Source organism: Candoia aspera, chromosome 2 (genome assembly GCF_035149785.1).
Source record: "Candoia aspera isolate rCanAsp1 chromosome 2, rCanAsp1.hap2, whole genome shotgun sequence".
NCBI classification, from domain to species: domain Eukaryota; kingdom Metazoa; phylum Chordata; class Lepidosauria; order Squamata; family Boidae; genus Candoia; species Candoia aspera.
In genome coordinates, this window is record NC_086154.1 from 195,816,067 (window position 1) to 195,836,558 (window position 20,492).

Consider the following 20,492-nt stretch of genomic DNA (forward strand, 5'->3'; position numbering starts at 1 on the left):
TCACCACAGCTGGATGGTCAGGCTTTCTCCTAGCCCCCAAGGATCTCCGCTCTCGAGGAGAGGACCTTGAAATTCTTACCCTCACCGCTCTCACTTCCTCCCGGTGCCGGGTCCTACTCCTTTCCTCCGGGGAAGGTGGGGGCGAAGAAGGAGTCAAATACCTATGACTAGACTCCTCTCTCCTCCTCTCCCGTGTACCCCAGTCCATGGACATTTTCCGAAACATGAATTCCAAGGACTCCAATTTAGCCTCCACCAGTTTTATACGATCCGGGGTTTGGGAATCCTCCTTTCTCTCTTGCCTCACCACGGTTGGGGACAATGGGTACCGCTGCTTCCAAGACATTCTTGACGTCCCTGGTAGGGTTCCCTGTGTCTCATCCCAGGTGATCAACTCGCCTGGTGACTCGCCGGTCAGATCAGGGGCTCTTTTACCTCCAACTTCCTCACCTCCTGGGCTGAAGCTGGACCCCTTCCGAACTTCTGAAGTCTTTCGAGGAGGGACTCTCTCCATTCTTATTACTGTAGAATCGGGTTCCCCCTCGCTCGATTCCTCGCTTTCCATGGTTTGTGGAGTTGGTTTGCTCATCGCTAGCACTTCCCCTCACAAATTATATTTGGAAAGGGGCTAACAGAAAAATTTTTTTGGATTCTCAGCTTTATGTAATGGTTGCCTATCCTAATAGATTCAGACTCACAAGCAGGTACTTAATGATATCTGATTTATTAAAAGAATAGTGTGCAAATACAGAGAAAGCTGAGAATGAATAAAAGCGCGCCAAATACAAACTAAAAACCCTCGCTTCAAACGTAATCCCTCCCCTCACCCTGCCGTTGCAAACTCCCCCCGCCCCCGGTGCTGGTAACCGTTTGAACTGCCATCCTGGGAAAGTAACCTTGAACACATGAGATAACCCAAACACATTCCAACCCAGCAGCCAACAGATAACAACTGCTCGAGATGGAATCCTCCACCCTTCCCAGATGAAACACGTATCAGTGAAATGACATGCGAAATGTTACAATGTACCAGCAACATTGGAATGGTGAACATGACAGAAAGAAGTTAGAGCAGATAATAAAAGTAGTCCCTTTGGAAGCATCTTGAAGACAGTGCTATGATTGTTAAGAGTCAACAATAGGTTAAAAAAAATCTCAAAAATTGATCATCTGAGACAAATCTTGTCTCCTTCTTTGACAAGGTAACTACTTTAGTGGACAAGGGGTAAGTTTTTGAAAGCAGTTAAGTGTAGTTTGGATGGCATGGCAGTACAGTAAGGTGAGTCGATAACTAACTGCCTAGCTAACCAGAGATTCAGTAGTAATGCTTCTAAATTGAGTTGGAGAGCTTAATCAGAGGGGTCCTGCAGGGAGCTGTCTTGGGGCCAGTATTATTCCACATTTTAATTTTTTTATATATAAACTTTATTAAAATTGTACCCATAAAATTTACATAGAAGAAACACAATACATAAACATATACCAAAATATAAACCTACAGATACAAAACTAAATGTCTAACTTAAAAAAAACACCCACTTCTGCCTTCAATTTCCTCACAGATCTGTTAACCATTTCTTATTCTTTTATACCATTGTAGTCACTATTTAAATTTTCCATTATCTCAACTTATTTAATCTATAAAACACTTTATCATCAAGATATTTTTCTCTACTTTCGTAATATTATATTACGAAATATATATTCTCTACTTTCGTAATATTATCCATAAACGGACTCCAGTCTTTAATAAAAGCCTCTGCAGATTTCTTTCTGACTAGACATGTCAGTTTCGCCATCTCCACCAAATCCATAACATTAAATATCGATTCTTCAGTATTTGGAGCTTCTTTATTTTTCCATTTCTGCATGTATAATAATCCTGCCACCAAAATCATATATAACAATAAGACACTGCTCTTTAGTCAGGTCTTCTTCTATAAGTCCTAATAAGTACAGTTCTGGTTTCATCTGAAAAGTGATTCCCATTATTTTCACCAATGTTCTGTGGATTTCACCCAATTTTTTTGGCCACTTCACAAGCCCACCACATCCTCTTTTCCACATTTCCAACATTTTTGATAGTTTCACAGGTCTCAATCAAATGCCATCTATACATCATTTTGTAAAAAAAATTCTCTTAAATTATTGCACAGAGTCAATTTAATACTTTTAGTCCACATTTTTTCCCAAAAATCCATGTCAATCCTGTGCCCAATTTGTTTTTTTTCAATCCGTTCGATCGTGTCCGATTCTTGGAGACTGCCTGGACAAGTCCCTGCAGTTTTCTTGGCAAGGTTTTTCGGAAGTGGTTTGCCATTGTATTTTTCCTAGGGCTGAAAGTGACTGGCCCAAGGTCATCCAGCTGGCTTTGTGCCCAAGGAGGGACTAGAACTCACAGTCTCCCAGTTTCCAGCCCAGTGCCTTAACTACTATGCCAAACTGGCCAACTTGCTCAAAATTTAGCATCCATCTAATATTACATTCTTTAATTTGTTCAGCTTCTGTATCATATTTTAACAGCAATTTATAAATTCTTATTACATGTTTGTCATCTTTGCATAATTCTATGTCAAATTCATTCTTACTCCCTCCTATACCTCCTTGTTTCACATCATTTTCAAATTGTGCCTTTATTTGTGCATATTCCTTTGAAGTATAAGTTTTTGTTTCCATAGAATTCAAACTAAAAATGTATGAAAAAACACAGTCAAAAGTATTTCTCATAATAATTTGGGGAAACAGTTTAAGATGTGCCTTCTCCTTCTTGTTACTCCACTCCTATCAACGGTCTCCCATTTCACTGAAGTCCATATAGATAGAATAATGGATTCATTGCCTGTTAAGTCTTAATGAATAATTCATAGACAGAACGCAAGAAAGTTGCCTGTGAATCCAGTATTATTTTCTCCTTTCAGTAGAAGATTATAATTGGATCCGGAATAGAGGGAAACGTTTAAGCCTAGTCAGAAATGAGCATGTTTAAGAAAAAGGTAAGCTATACAACTATGATCAGGCAATAAATATTCCCCCTTCACATAAGCCACCTGCAACACATTTTTAATGTGTGTATTTATTAGTCATGCCTGCAAAAGGTGCGTACAAACTAAAATGTTCCAGATCTTTTCTCTTGTCCAGATGGTCTATTTTAGATGAGATCCCAAGACTTCTAATATTGTTAACACCTGTGTTGCTACAATATGTATGCTGCTTGTGTCCAAGACTCACGGGTGGCTTAGTAGAATAATTTGCTATAATGTCCGCCTTACGGAACATAAAAGAAAAAGCTGAGTTACATTCTAATGTCTTCTTGGAAGCACAAAGAATGATAATACATCAGCACTCTGCATTTTGCTGCTGCTTCAGTTTTTCACTTTGGAGGCAACAGCAATCTAAACAAATATTTGGCCTAAAAGTATAATTGTTCATGTTTATTTAACTGCTGCAGATGTAAATTATAAATGCAGAACTACTTTACTTAACAATAGGAAATGCTACTAGGATTTCCTCTTCTGTTTGCAGCCTAAGTTATTCATACATTAAGTTTCTCAGACTGGAATGGCAATTCAATTCTGGTATGTAGGAGCAATCTTGATTGAGTTGGATATGCCTGCCTGAATATTTTAGTCCAATTGTCCCTTGGAAGAGAGAACTAAATGAGAATGTATGGGCTGTTTAGAAGAAAAATGTAGTAGGAAGCCATTTTAATAACAGGCATGCAGAAGTTAGGGAGCTGTTTCTCACTTTCACAAGCAGTAAGAAATCTCATGCTAAAGTGATGAGTCAGCTATACTGGACCCAGCAACTGCTGACTGTAACCAATTGCTACTAATCAATGGTATATGTGTATTAAACCCAAAGTAATATAAAGTATATAGCAAACTGCATGCCAGGGAAAACTTGTCTATAATTACTTATCCTTTTGTTGAGAAACTCCTGTTAGGATTCTGAAATAACCTTTCTTGGAATACAGTATAGTGAGAAGAGGATTCCACTACATGATTCTGACTTTCAGGTCACAAGAAAGAGCTCCTGTAGTTTTGAATGCTTAAGTCAGTCATACCGTTTGACAAACTATTCCTCATTTTAACTTTATGCTTTGTAACTTTATGTTCCATAACAAATTCTGTGTTTAGCCACTGAAAGTATAAGCAGAAGCTCCAAATTGTCATGTTCACTGATTCAGTGTAGTTTATACATCGTAACATTTCACATGCCATGGCGCTGACGCGTGTTTCTATTTGGGAGGGAGCTGCTGGCCCCAGCTGACCTTCACCATCTTCTTCCTCCCTCCAAGCAGCCGAATTTTGATCACACAGCTGCAGGGATGTGTGTGCAACGGCCTTCACTTCAAGGACCAGCCATAACTACCGTTCATTCAGTGCCATCTTAACTTTGAATGGTCACTGAATGAATGGTAGTTAAGCGAGGACTACCTGTACTGTTTTAGGAAGGCTGTTTGTTCCACTAGACATTTTGGATTTTTTATTGTATTTCAGTAATTATTTTATTGTACATTGCCTAGATTTGCTATAACATTCAGAAGCCTTATAAATCTAACAAAATAAATCAACAAACTTCAATTTACACAATTTTCTCTATCTCCTTCAATACACAACTGCCTTATACAGATGTCTTTCTTATTTCCTCCTAGAGTTGCTAGAACTTTTGCATGTGAAACCATTTGTCTACCACTGAGCAACAGTCTTTTCTCCTGTTATAAATTCTTATTTATACAGCACTTCATTAACTATAAATGCAATTTTGAATTCAGGGGCAGCCAATATATTAAACTTGTTTTTATGAACAATGGCAGGAGAAATACTCAGCTCTGTCACTGAGTCAAGAAATCGACTGTATATAAGTAAATCCACTTTATATGAAATGATGCACATTTTAAATAAACTTTTCTGAATTAGGTTTTCATTTATCTTTTTTTATATGTGTTCAGCTTTCTCAAAATTTGATTAGGTGGGGATTATTTACACCATTAGTTATACTAGGAAAACAGCCATTTTACTTCAAGCCAATCTCTAATTTGTCTACACATTGATGAATCAGTTTTCAGTAAAGTATAATAACAGAATTATTTTTCTCATATAATTCTACAAGGGAACAGGAAAATAGCAGTGGAATAATATAGGACTTCTTGTAACGTAAATGAAGAAACAGTGAAGTTGAAATTGTACAATGATTTCTTGAGCTATCTCTGTGTTTATATGTGTGTGTGTGTGAGAGAGAGACAGAATTGAAAAGATGCATCTTTCCAGGATATTTTTCTATGCTTCCAACTGTGTACTACAGTTGGTCCTCATTTAGCAACTGCCTTGTTTTAGCAACCATTCGCAGTTACGACAGTGATAAAAAAGTAACTTTGGGACCAATCCCCTCATTTATGATCTTCACAGGTTTGTAAAGTAAAGTAAAGCTAAAGTAAGAACATAAGCATAGTTGTGGTTTCACTTAGTGACCACTTCACTTAATGACCAAGTTGTTGGTCACTAAATGAGGACTACCTGTACATATATATGAAACAGGAGCACAGGAAGGAGTTGTTGGACACATCCTTTGAATAAATAGTTTGGACAGCTTTGCATATAGGTTACACATTCAGTCTTTGGCAGTAAATACTTTCCTTAAGGCTTTCAAAGAGGCGATTTGATGTAGTGGTTAAGGCACCAACTAGGAGACTGTGAGTTCTAGTTGCCCCTTAGGCACAAAGGCAGCTGGGTGACCTTGGGCAAGTCACTCTCTCTCAGCCGTAGGAAGCAGGCAATGGCAAACTACTTCCAAAAAACCTTGCCAAGAAAACTGTAGGGACTTGTCCAGGCAGTCAACAAGAGTCAAAAACTGACTCAAAGGCACACGCACATGGCTTTCAAAAGCGACTGACATTCAAGATTAACAAGTGTTAGGCAGTATTATAATATTCACTAATTGCCTGGATCATATCTGTGGTTTAATGTTTACATGCATCTCTGGATCACATGCTTTTCTTCTTAACTCCTCCTTGAATATGGTTGTGAGGATGAATTTGTAAGGAATATCTTTTTTCAACTAATCATAATAATCTATTATAATGGAACCCAAAACAATGTTTTAACTTTCTTCATTTATAACTAGATTGATATTATGCTAATCATTTTTTGTTGGAGAGGGCCCTAGGGGAAACAAATTATTTAGCCCCTTTTCACTTGGGCTTCACACTGGGGCATAATACTGATACAATATTGACTGCACTTGTTGATGACTTCTGGCAGAACTGAGACAGGGGTGGAGCAATGGTCCTGATTATCCTTGATTTCTTAGTGGTTTTCAATATCATTTATCATTATATCTTTCAGGACTGGCTACAGAGTTTGGGAGTGGGAAGCATGATGCTGTGGTGGTTCTCCTTTCTGTGGGGTGCCATAGGATTCAGTACTCTCACTCCTCCTGTTTAACTTCTACATGAAGCCATTGGGTGAGGTCATCCATTGGTTGGGGTCAGGTATCATCAGTATGCTGATATAATACCCAGTCTTGACCCCATGCTCAGTAGTGCTGTCATGGTCTTATCCTAGTGTCAGGAGGCTGGGAGAGTCTGGGTGGGGAGGAAGAGTGATTGGCTGTGGGCATCTGGACCACCCAGTTTGATAAATTTAATATTTAGTTCTGGATGAGGTTGTACTGCCTTGCTTGGGACTGGTGAGTAATTTAGCGGTTTTCCTGGACCAACAGCTCCTGCTCAAAGAGCAGATGGCAGCTATGGCCAGGAAAGTCTTTGCACAAATTTGTTTCATGAGCAGTTGCATCTGTTCCTGGACCAGGTGCCATGCAGACAGCCACTCATGCTTTGGTCACCTTGTGTGTGGACTACTGCAATCTGTTCCACATGAGGATGCCCTTGAAGACCACTCAGAAGCCGCAGCCACTCCAGAATGAGGCAGCCTGGGCTGTTATGGACATGCCAAATGATATTCCCATGTAACACTTCTGCTTCATGAGTTGCACTGGTTGCTAGTTAGCTTCCAAAATGCAGTTCAAGGTACTAGTTACCATCTATAAAGCCTTTCATGACTTAGGACCTAGGTATCCAAGGGACAGTCTGTCTCCAATAGCTTTTGTCCCTCCTGTATGATTGGATTGAGTTGGTATGCGCTAGGTCTCATCAATTAAACAATGTCATCTGATCAGACCCAGGGAATGGGCCTCTCTGGGGAATGTCCCAGGGAATGTTGCAACATCTGCCCTCTGGAACACCATCCCCCTCTAAGATTTATATGGTCCCTACCCTGGTCTTGTTCAAACAGTCCTTAAAATTATAGCTTTCCCCCCAGCCTTGGACTCAGTGGGCAGAGGGCATCTTACAAGACTATGCATGTTAGGTTGCATGGTTTGTTGCTCTCCCAGATGTGCATTGTTCTTTGTCTTTGGCTGTTGTTTTTAAAATGTGTTTATTCTTGTAAGCTGCCCATAGTCATTATGGAGTTAGTAGCTTTAAAAATCCAATAAATAAATATTCATTTATTAGATTTATATCATATTAATTAATCATTTATTAATTAGATGTATTAGTGTTAAATATGTTTTAGAGATACTTAATCACAGATTGAAACTCCTTTGTTTCCCTAAGCCAGTTAACTATAATGTATCAGCTTAAACACATGGACACTCATAGACAGATGAAAAGGAAGCTTATACAAGTATGGAAACATCAAATCCATCCAGATTCATTCCCACAATGTTAAAAGATAGCTTACAGTGGTGTTTGCATTGTAAGGAAGAAGGGGGATCAGAACAAGGAAAGCAGCAGCTCCACCCCTTCTGTTCACGTGTCATGATATAAAGGTATGTGGGAAAGACCTTGGGAGATGGGGCAAAGAGACGCTGCCTAAGGAATGGTCAGATAAGAGACAGCATAGCCTGTGACTGAAGAGTGGGTGGGGCAAGAGCTCAGAAGGAACCCTCCCTAGCTTCTTGGGCTTTAAAGATAATGGCAAGAGAATTGTACTTTCAGACTTGCAAGATTCTGTTAATGTAGCTTTACAATAAAGTAGAATTAGCTTATCTGGTCATGTTTCCTGTCTGGTCTACCTGGTAAAGCTGACATGATGTTGCAAGTACATATGAAGGGGGTGGAGCTTGTGCCACAAAATTTTGTCCTTTTGACAAAAGCAGCAAGCTCCTGCAGTGCCCATGCTTACAGAGACACCCACAGCTAGCCATAATGTCAAAAAGATTAAACATATGTGGTGACATTATAATTCAAGCATCTCCCTTAGTACTTGGGTGCTATCTATCTAAAACCTATCCTGAATTCAAAATGTATCTTGAACTGATAAAAGAGTCAAGCTGCTCTGAGTATTGAAATAATGAGAAAGGTCAGGTATAAATTCAACAATAATAAATAAATAAATAGATAATAAACAGTCATGTTGCAAATCTTTTAACACTGATATTTAAAATACCTGGAAGATTAAAGCATTCTCATCCTGCCAATCAAAGAAAAGAAAAAATCAAAAATAGTTTCATAATACTGAAGCAAAAATATCCTTCACCTTGGAGCACACATTCACTTTACTATAGCAAGGACCTGCCATTTAATTTATGCATGACATTTTACTTTCCAAGGAATTAAAGTTATTCACCATCTTCAAAAATGTACTTGTCATATGGTAAGATCTGATCTATTGATCCAATGGAAACATCTGAACAAGATAAGCTTTCTTGATAGAGTCATTGTGAAGGACAGGAAGAAAGAGCAGAGGGTGACAGAAAAACATGAGTCAAAGAGAAATTGACAGTAGTCTGTTTCAGAAGAAAATTAAGATATGAAAATAACCAGACGCTGATTGCTGATAAATAGCGGTTTTGTACCAGCAGGTTCAGCAGGTTCAGAAAGTACCACACTTTGCTTAAGTGTAACATTAAATCTTGTTCCTCTGCTGAACTTTTTGTATGAAAGACTGCCTGTTTAGAAAAACTGATAATTGTTTGATTCACAAAACCACTGAATGAAGTGGTTTTATGATATGTGTGAAGGGCCTGTTAGCTTGGCCCACCCCAGGAGACTGATGAACCCTGTTGGGTTCCAGAGGGAGCTTGGGGTTTTTCCTGAGGACCTGTCAGGCAGTTTGGCTGAGGCCTTGGCTGCAGTCTGGAATAGGTATGTGACTGAGGCTGTGGACTGGATTGCTCCTATGCAGCCTCTCTCTGTGTGCCGATCCTGGGATCCACTCTTGGTTTTCTGGGAGATGAAATCCCAGAAGTGACTCCTGCAGTGCCACTGGAGAAAGACAAAGAGTGAATCCAACTGAACACAAGTAACAGCCCATATGTGGGACTACATTGAGGCGGTAAGAAAAGTGAAAACTTATTATTTCTCCACCTTATTGTGTCTGCCAATAGCCACCCAGTGGCCCTGTTTAAGGTGACCCACTCCCTACTGGGGTCATATTGGGGCCATAGGATCATCTGCAGGTGAGGAATAGTTACGGTAGTAGCTTCTGTCTAAATGTAAAAAAAAGATTCCTTACTAGTTGTTCTGTGTTGAATGACAGGGACATTTTCAGCCAAATTTGGGCCAGGCTAAAGGAGGAAAACTGACAGAGGGCAGAAGAGAACTTGTCAAATACTTTACTGAGGCAAAGATATATTCCCATGGTTTACTAAGTTACTACTAAACTACTTTTACTCTGTCATAAAAAAGGTAACATTAGTGTGACCTGACTTGCTTTTGATAAGCACATGTTGTCTCCTAGTACTGATAGAATTCTTTTCTAAATGCTTGCAGATGTGACAATTCACACTATTAATTTTCTAAAATCATGCCCAGTACAGGCATTAAACTAACTGGTTTGTAGTTTTGCAGGTTTTATTCCTTTATTGTTTTGAATATTGGGACTACATTTCCTCTTCTCCTTCAGCCCCTCACCAGATTTCCAGAAGTTTTTAAAAATTACAGCTTGTTTTTCAAGATCCCCATCACTGTAGAGATTGTTTAACCTTTAAGATATTAAGGTGCCATCCATCTTTAAGTAGATTAGAATCTGTTTTTCTTAAGTATTCTGTACAATCAATTTCTCCCAACTTTTCCATCTCAAGTTATCTTGAATTCCAACATGCTGTAGTCACTTTCCCCCAAGATACCTGATTCCAATTCCCCTCTGTTAATCAGGATACAGCCGATAGGGGAACTCTTATTTCTGTTCACGTGGCCATATTCCCACCAGAAGTCTTGCAGCCAGAGAATTGCAAACAGTGTTCATGATGATCCAGTAAGAGATGACTGGAGGTGGGGACGTCACCATTTCCATGCCGTGCTGTAGCCTTAAGGGGACATTAGGTCGAGCCACCCATTTCTAAATCACCCAATTTATATATTTTTAAAGTTTTTGTATCCCAAGAGAGGCTTTCTACAGCAAGAAGAAGTGGACTCTCTTGGTGCTTATTGAAATTTCTGGATTAAATTTTTAAAATCTCTTTAAGTTTTAGCTTGTTTTCCCATGTAAAGATTAAGGAGGACTGAGATAATTACCTCCCTGTTATTATTTTTGTACTGAATTTCAAGGATTTAATATTTTCCTACACGTTGAACCTGCTGTTTTGAATCTCTAGCCTTCTGTTCACTTTCCCTAAGAGCTGCCTGTTAGCACACTTTCTTTTGTTTCAATTCCACTCAAAAACTTTCCATTAACTCATTAACTCCTATCTGTGTGAGTCAAGTATCTAGGGGGTGCCATAATCTACTGCCTGAAACATAGAGGATTTCAAGGAGATTTTCTCAGAGTTCTGTTGTGAGCTTAAGCAGACTTGCAAACAGATCTTGTCAGATTCCTGTCAAGCTATTTTGCAAGATATTTGGGACATTGTGTAAAATACCTACTTTAAAATGTGTCATCTGGCTGAGAACATTATGGAAGAAGCTGCAGATTTTAACAAAAATAGAGATGTTTCTACTGACAGTGAGACTGAAGTCTTTGTTGAAATGCCAGGCAAAGAGTTTATTCTGGTGCTGAAGAGGTTAAAGGGACAGCCTGAATTGCAAATCACAAACAGAGTTGTTTTTCTGAGGGAATGTTATGGGAAAGAAGAAGCCCTGTTCTTTGCTGGGAAGTCTGAGTTCTTAAGGGGGCAGTTGGGCTGTTTGTTTTCTGTATGAAAAATGCCTTGTGTGTAATATGGAAATATGTAAATGTCTTGGCATATTTCGAAGTGGGGTAAAAATGTAAGAATGTTTAATGGGATTGACAATGAGGCTTTTATGATTTCATTTCTCTTTAATGATTTGGATTAATATTTATTGGATTCTTTTAAAGATTTGTTTGATTGTTAAGATTTATAAGGTATCTATAAGGTATAATAATAATTGTTTGGTTTTTAGGTTTAATAGGGTTAAAATTGTTGTAGTATTAATTAATTAACCACTCTGTGCCACATGAGGCTCTAGTATTAATTGTAAAAGTAGACAATTTACATGTTTTTATAATTTGATTTTTATTATAGTGGACAGAAATATATAGAATAGTGGTAGGAAGGAAATAATTAAATAAATGTTTTTTGGGGGAGGGAAGTTGATTTAGAGATTTATATACTTCTTTTTTTTAATATAAGGGGAAGAAGCAATTGCATTTAGTGATTTATATATGTGCTAATGGAATGATTTATAGAAATAATGTGATCTTGGTTTGATATAGAGTAAGGGATTGATTATGGAAATTGCTTTATATTCTTGTTGTTGAAAGTTGGAAGTCACTTTATGTAATCTGAAAATTACTTTTCTTGTGTTTCACACTTTTTAGTTTTTTTTTAGTTTTTAGTTTTTTGCTTTTTTATAGTTTTTATCTTTGTTTGAAACTTAATAAAACTCTTATTAAAAAGAAGAAATCTGTTGGACCTTCTACTCCTAGCTGAGCTAGCTTTCGAGCAAATATCATGAGGATTCAGGTCTCCCGTAACCACTATAATCTGTTCATTTGAGAACTTGGTGAATTGATTTAAAAAGGCATTGTCACATTTTCTGCCTATAGATAAACTACAGTAAACTTTCATAGTGATATTACTTTTGTTTCTTACTTTGTACTTCATCTAGCAAACCTCTCCTACTGCTGTTTGCTTTCCTGGCTGTGACATCCCAGCTCCTATCTCTTTAGTTCTTGAATGTTTCACACAGAATGGCACACTCTCTCGAATGATAAATCTTAGAGTTTCCTATTCCCATACACACATTCTCTGTTCTTCATACCTTGATGAGTGATACATTAAAAAAAATAGATTTACTAAATAAGCCAGCTTTGAGAGACACAAATGCAACACAACTGCATGCCAAAGACTAAATAAAAAACAAAAAGTACAAAATGCTTTCATACATATGATTTGGGCTTTGAGAGGAAATCCATGACAGCCACAGAGAGAAAACTAAACAAATGTCCTGAAGAAAACTTTAATGAGTCCTACTTATTTATTTGTGCTATGGGTTTGCTTTTTAATAGGTTAGGAATCTATGGAGCTGGCCATAGTAGCAATGATGTTGATTTTTTTAATTGGCCTTTTTTTGGCTAAGAAAATGTATTCATATGGAAATAGTAGCGATGACAAGAATGGTGATGGTTTGGAAGTATTCATGCTGCCATGAGCTTCTGTGATAAAAGTTGGGATATAAATGTAATTTAAAAACAAAGAATATAGAAATTGATAAATAACCCTAAAGAAAGGATTAATTTCCATCTAACACCAGGATTATAGTAAGCTTCATACCATCTTGCATTGTATTTGCTTAAAAAGAAAGTAATCCTACTGGGGGATTGGACAACTTTGCAGTGTTCTCATACATTCAGCCTCTCTTCCCACTTTGGAGATATGTGTAAAATGTTTTATGTCTATAAGTTTATATGTTCACTGAACAGAATATGCTTGCTCTGTTTTTCTAACAGTGCTTCTGAAAGGCTCAAAGGCCTGTGGGGGGGTGGGGCATTGATGGGTTTTTGTATTGTGGATTTTAATTCTGTAAGCCACACAGAATCACCATGCATGAGTTGGGTGGCCATATAAATTTGTTTAAATAGATAGATAAATAAATAAATAAATAAATCCCATAATATTAACAAAATATTAAAAAATCTGGACATCCCATAAGAGATATGGGAAAATTAGTTTGCACAAGTGTGCTCAAGGATTATCTACAATTTTCCTCACAGTTATAAGCAATGATTCTTAGCACTAATATTTTTAGTTCTAGTTCCCTTTTTCCCTCTCCACAGTACTTGGGCTATGAGTACAATGACCATACATCCTTTATTATAAAGGACAGTCCTTTATTTCAGAAAGTTGTCCTTTAGATTTATTTTTAAAAAACTCACTTTTGTCCCTTATTTGGTCATTTAACTTTTACCATGCAAATGGTAGCACTTAATGCACAGTCTTTCACATTTATGTGAAAAATATGGAAATTGAATAGTCTTTTTAACATAAATTTACATATACTGCTTGATTTTATGTATTTCTATTAGAATACACATTTTTGTAAAAAAATTTCTTGGTTTTGCTCTTGAATTTTTCTTTGTAAAGCAAAGTTATAGCAGTTTGGTCTAATGGTCAAGGTAACGGGCTAGAAATCAGGAGACTGTGAGTTCTAGTCCCACCTTAGGCATGAAAGCCAGCTGAGTGACCTTGGTCCACTCACTCCCTCACAGCCCAACCTACCTCACAGGTTGCTGTTGTGGGGAAAATAGGAGGAGGAAGGAGTATTAGGCATGTTTGCTGCCTTGAGTTATTTATAAAAATAATAAAGGCAGGATAGAAAATAAACAAACAAACAAACAAATAAATAAGCAAGCAATTAAAAAATGTTATCCTTATGAACCTCTTTCAGATTTGCCCCTCTTTTTCCAAGAAAATATGATCTCTGTAGCTATGAGTTCATATGCAATATATGAAATGAGGCATCTAATGCTTTAACTGGAATATAACAAATGGCATGGCAAAAATCTGGAGTAAAATAGTTTTGAGATATTTTGACTTTTCTAAATTTTTCTAATTTTTGCAACACAGAAGGCCAATAAACTTGTTTCACACTCAGATGATGGCCAAACAACAACAGCAACTCCTCCTCCTCATTTATAAAATGTATATGCCATCATTCCCTGAATCTCTGAGGCTTATTAAAACAACCATAGAAACATAATAAAAAATGATAAGTATAGAGCATTAACAAACAAAGCAGTAAATACTGAACATTAAAATATCAAACATTAGAAATTCTGTTGAATAACTATGGTTTAAGCCCTCTCCTAAACTGAACGAAGGAAGCGAGATTCAATTCCAGTGGTTATTTGTTCCATAATATTGGCCTGCAATGGAGAAAGCAAAATAGTCACCAATGTCAATTACATGGCTGTATTTGCAACAGGTGCCCCACTGATGAGCTTAAAATGTAAGATTTGAGCTTAAGGAAGTAGGCTCAGGCCTAAACTGTATACGGCTGAATACACCATTATAACCACACTGAATGGGTTATGATCATGATTGACAAGCAGTGAATTTAATGGTGGTAGCAACCAAGAAAGTAGAATTATAAATATTATTATCATCAATAAGTCCAGCACCCCATTACAATGCTAAATCATAATGGTTTAGCATTATGCTGCCTAACCATAAGGCAGGGATGAATGATTGTGGAAAGTTTTCCATCTGCCTGCTGTCTTTCGATTGAAATTTTCCACCCCTGCTCCATCCATGCCTGCTGCTAATTATAACAAATCCCTGAACCATTTCCAAAGTTCAGCATCACATCTTACTTGGTTGTGAGTTTTGAAGTTTTTGAGATGAAAAAAGGACACCAATTCAGATTCAACAACAATTAACATTGTGGTGGGCCAGATTTGTCTCTTGCCATTTTCCTTATACATTCCCACTAGCTGTGACATGTAGAGAAAACAACAGCTGGAATTTATGAACAGGGTTTCATTTTAAAATGGGATTTTACAACAATATTTTGGAGACCAAAATCGTAATTCTTCCTTAGCAAAGAGGGTAAATAAAAACCTCACAAACAACAGGGAAGACTTTTTATCTCATACATACCAAATACAGATGCAATATTCTTGCTTCCCTTTAACTAGAGTCAAATATAATGGTTTTTTTGTGCTCCCTTAGTATTTATTTATTTATTATTCAAATATAGTGACGTGCCCCTGGGATTCAATAGTCCTTTTAGTTTCTGAACATAAATTTTTATACATCTGCCACGTAAATTTATATAAGCATAAACAATTTAACAGAATGCTGCTCCTTAATCAACAGAAGCCAGTAGCACTGCAAAAGAGCTGTAATGTAAAATGTAAATGTAAGGTTAAAAAAAAGTGAACAATTGTAGTGCTAAGCCAGAATTATGCAATTGCTTATACATGAATGACAAGAGAGTGACTGGTGAGCATTTTATCTTAAAGGTTTTGAAATTCAACAGCTGCTTAATAACATTATAAAAATTAATTAGGTTTTCATATTCACAAGTGGCTTTGATCAAAGAAATAATACTCTTTGTCGTAAGATAGGAGTGGGTAGCCACAGCCAACAGCCAGCCTATTGTGCTTTCTAGAGGCTCCCAAGAGACTTGGCTGAGATCAATGTGCTGATCTCTTGCTTCTTTTAGCCCCCTTCAGTTAAGTTTTTCATGTTTTTGGCTCAATTACATAAATTCCCTTTGGCTTGCTTCAGCCATAATTGAGCACTACTTAATTTAGCATTATTCAGCTTTGACACTATGGGTAAGGTGAACTAGGATTGCACAGGACCAAGATGTGCAAACCCACTTTTCAAATACTGATTTTAAATTACAGTTTTGAGACAATCTAAGTTTGACGTAGCCATGGGTCATGCCACAGAGACCTCACATGAAATTATGTTTGAAATGAGCCACAAAGCCAAGTCTCATATATTTCTCACACAACAGGCCAATATGTTACTGAGCTCCTGAACATCATGCTACTACATGCATTTGCATTACCAGTTCCTTCTTCTTCATGCATTCCATAAGGATTATGAAAAGATGCTGAGCCTGTGTCCGAGTGTAGGTGAAGGTTTTCTGGATAGTAACAAGCAACTGGTCTCTCAGAGATTCATTGATAAGTCTGAAATTTAAAAATGCAAATAAGATTTAAAAAGGCCAGCAACTAAACATTCACCAATAAGTAGAACTTGTGTTTAAAATTCTGAATTAAGGAAATCCATGTATAATACCAAAATATAGAAGGGATTGAGTTTAATTCTCTTGTCCAGCAACATTTATTCTGCAGTGCTTGTTTCTTTGCATGATTTGGTTTGCTAACACTAATGATTGGGGAGGCATGAATAGCTGAGCAATGGAAATCTGTTTGCTGACCTCTGAGATTTCATCAGAGCATTGCCTGCATGGTTTCATAAGCATAAAGGCTAAAAATGCACTTTCTGTTTCTTGTTTTAAAGTGAAAAATAAATTGTATATTTAGACCCATTCTGACTTTCCCCCCATTTCACACTTGAAGAATGGCATGTAAGTAGTTCTGCCTGGGAGGTAAGAATGTACTCAATTGTGTTTCATATTATTACAGTCATTCTGAAAAACAAAAGGCAGGAAAAAGGGCAGATAAAATTTCTGTGCTTGAAAAATGAACTGCTGTTACTTTAGAGCAGCCTTTCTCAACTTGTTGACCCTCAAGGAACCCTTGAAATATTTTTCAGGCCTCTGGGAACCCCTGTGCATTCAGGCTCAAATATAGGCCAGAAGTTACAAAATTGTTATATTTGTTTCATGTGTAGGCCTGTATATATGCATTAACAGTGTTCTTAAACCAAAAATAGAATGAAACTTACCTGTTTAATGTGCAGTTGCCTGAATTTGAAATAATTTTAAAAATAAATTGTGATCCCCCAGGGAACCCCTAGTGACCTCTCGTGGAACCCTAGGGCTCCACAGAACCCTGTTGATAAACCCTGCTTTAGAGACTTGGTTTCAATTTCTAAATCATGAGATGAAAACAAAAACAAAAAATAACAAACCCACTGAAATTAACTGCAGTACAATTGGATCTGGTAGGCTGTCTCAAAGGCAAAAGAATTTTTCAGATTTCCTTCTCTGAGGTCAGAAAGAGAGCTCTGACTTTGGAAGAGGGTATCTAATAACAGAACCACCACTAGTCTCAGTTGAAACGTTTAGTACTTTTATTACTTTGTAGGTCTGGCAATCAATTACAATTAAAGGCAACTGAATGCATAATAAAACAGTATTTAAAACACAGTAATCAAATTCAGGGACCTCTTTATCTCACATGATTATGCCCATCTAGACAGTCTGCTCAGCATTTCACTGAGAAGAGGGGTGTGGCCTACATGGGAAGCCTCAGCATGGCTGCCCCCATTCTGTGGAATAAGTTGTCCCCTGAGATATGCTTGGCCCCTATGTTTCTGGCATCTAGGAACATACTTAAAATCATTATATCATTATATAGTATCTTTAAATCTGCTAAGCTGGTTCTTGTCCAGGTGAATGAATGTAATATGGAATATTCACTACATGATGTAAGCAGATTCATTAGGGACAGGAGGAAAAAAACAGGGAAACCATTGGCTTTTCTGCTAAAGCAATTAAAACAATAACCTTTTAAGCACCTTGCTTAAAAAGGGGTGGTAACTGACAAAATTCTCTGGATCCAGGGATTCAGCATGAGTCCACCGCCCCTTTGAGGCTGGTAGCACAAATCTCTCATGCATAAATACATACACCACACCCACCACACCCATTAGATCAGTTAGCTCAAAAGAGCAAAGACGGACAGGGGTCAAGAAAACATGCTGTAGGCTGGACAGTTATAGACAGGACGGTTGTCTTGTCCATGTCCTTAAGCCTCAGAAACTTAAACAAACCCATAAAACTGAACTAAAAAGTATATTATACACCTCAGTTTACAGTATAGTGTATCAAAATCAACTTTATTCTCTAAATGCCTCACAGCTCCAGCACTGGATTTTATGTCTCCCTGTCTGTGGAAGGACAGACTGCCTGAGCGGATTAAAAGCACCTGGCTCCTTCTTGACCCTCCCTTCTTGGCCCTCCCCCATCCTCAGGATGACCGAACTGCCTATCAGACAGGAGCTGCCAATCAAGCAGCAGCGCTGGGCAGGAGGAGGAGGAGGAATGAAGAGAAGATGGCTACTGGGATCTCTGCAGCCACTGGCCTCATGAAGAAGAGGCTAAATAAGCAGAGCCAAAGCCAGGAGTCAAAGTAAAGAAGCAAACTAAAAGATAGACAGCCCTGATAAGAAGAAGCAACATGAAAGTAGGTAGCAACTGAGAAAACTTGGCAGAGAGAGATATTTAGTTCCTTCCCTCCAACTGGTGTGAGGTAAACCTTCTTCGAGCCATTTCCCTCAGAGGGAGCAAAGAGTCAGAAGAAGAGGAGAAGAATCAAGAAGCCCAGCCAGGAACAAACAAGCAGAAAAGATGAAGAAAAAGTAAAGACTTTGACAGAACAGAATAGAAAATGGAAACTAAAACAGAGTTTATAGAAAATGGTTAAAATGGAGCAGTGTTTCTCAACCTTAGCAACTTTAAGATGTGTGGACTTCAACTCCCAGAATTCCCCAGCCAGACATACTGGGGAAATGACTACATCTCAATGTTGAGAAACACTGAAATAGAGAATAGTTTTATTACTAAGATTCATTTCTACAATAGCTGTAGGCATTTAAATTTACAATTACTTTTTCTTTTATTTATAAGCTTTTCTTTTTTAAAATAAAAGGCTCTCCCCCCATTTCCCAGCCACTGAGGGGAGATACGAAAACCCAATAAATTGTCCAAATTTCCAGTGCTTTGTGTCTTTTGTGTCTGGGTCAGTTGGGTTATTGATGATTCAAAACAAACAAACAAAACCCCCTGTAACACTGTCCCATAAGGTCAAGCAGGAGTGGCAAGCTTCAGGTCCTGTCTATTAGAGATTGCCATCTGGTGGGGCCAAGGAAGAGAGCATTTTCTATCATGGCACCCACCCTTTGGAATATCATCCCCTGGAGTTTGATTGGCCCCGACCCTGCTCCCTTGCCCTTCAGTGGGGTGATGCTATGAGACCATGACAAAATGGTTAGCATTGAGATAAAAATTGAGTTGAGGGTGGGCCACAACCTATGCATTACAATTTGAGACAGAGCTTTGGCTGTCAAGAAGGTCATGAAATCCTGTGCTGACTGTGCCCTTTTGAATAGCATTCCCCGCCAAGCTCCTTATGGTTTTAATGCTGCTAATCTTTAGGAAGGTCTTAAAAATCGCTCTTCCAGCAGGCATTGAACCACGCTGACTGGTGAACCCACTTGAGTATTATCTGATTTGTATTTCCCTAGTATGTTGTTTTATTATTTTGATTCTTTTGTTTATTACTACTGTGTATGTTTTTAACCCTCTTTGTATGCTGTCTTGAGTTAGTTGACAACTAGGTGTCATGCAAACAGCCTCGGAAAAAGAAATGCAAACATTTCAAGGAGGCCCCACCTTAATTAGTTCACTAATAAAGGATTGCTGGGAGAATTCCTATTTCAGTTGCAGATATTAGTTACTCATATATCAGAACGGTTTATCAATTTCAGAGATTTCTTAATTAACTAAATGCAGTCACTTTCTTATTCAAAATTACATGCAGTATTTTTCAGAATGAGAAACACTGTATTTTTAAGGAATTATAAAATTAAGATGATGTTAAGCTGTTTCACAATATATGTTTATTATATTCAAAACTGTAGTGAGCATATTTAACAATATGAGGAAATATTCATAAAAAATAATCCAGTCTTATTTCTACTTGATTAAGTCTAGCTGAGAAACTCAGAATTTGAAACATTAATACCCCCTTTTGAAAAGCACACTGAGTCACAGAAACCCCACCATTTATGTTTCCCAGCAAATAGTACAGAAAGAAAAAGTATAACTGAAAGGCTTCCAATGAAGTATCTACTGGTATTATTATAATCCCTGATTTTGTCTAACTCCTCTTTAAAATAATCTATCCTATATTCTGTGGTAGGAAAATTCATAGATTTCATAGTTTAACTATGGGCAATTCCTTTTATCTATTCTCAATTTACCATTATTAATCTTTATTGCATAATTCTGAGTTGCCATACCAATGGGAGAAAACTCTTCCCTTATCTATACACTTATTATACTTCCTTAAGTCACCTTTTGTGTAAGTTAAAACAATGACAAATGTTTTTTTTAGTCTTGATTTCCTATTTTACAACTTTTCCAGCCCTACAATATTCTACTTGAAATGCAATGACGAAAATTATATAAAGCAATATAAAGTACTGTATGTGTGATCACATGGCATAGTTCTATAACAGAGTATGATAAAGGAGTTTCAGTTTTTATTTTTTTTCCTAATTATCTCTAAGGTAGAATTTATTTTTATTTATTTTCTATCCCGCCTTTATTATTCTTTTTTTATAAATAACTCAAGAATTTATTTTTTTTATAGGTAACTCAA

At 37.4% G+C, this 20,492-nt stretch overlaps 1 protein-coding gene across 4 annotated transcripts in view; it reads right to left on the reverse strand.

Annotated features, from left to right (window-relative positions):
* LOC134491400 (transient receptor potential cation channel subfamily M member 3) overlaps positions 1–20,492 on the reverse strand; it is a 380,465-nt gene that overhangs the window by 92,888 nt on the left and 267,085 nt on the right. For all 4 annotated transcript variants that reach the window (XM_063295138.1, XM_063295137.1, XM_063295136.1 and 1 more), the window contains exon 8: positions 15,986–16,109. In XM_063295138.1, coding sequence (XP_063151208.1) covers positions 15,986–16,109 — 124 coding nt within the window. The remainder of the gene's footprint in view (positions 1–15,985; positions 16,110–20,492) is intronic.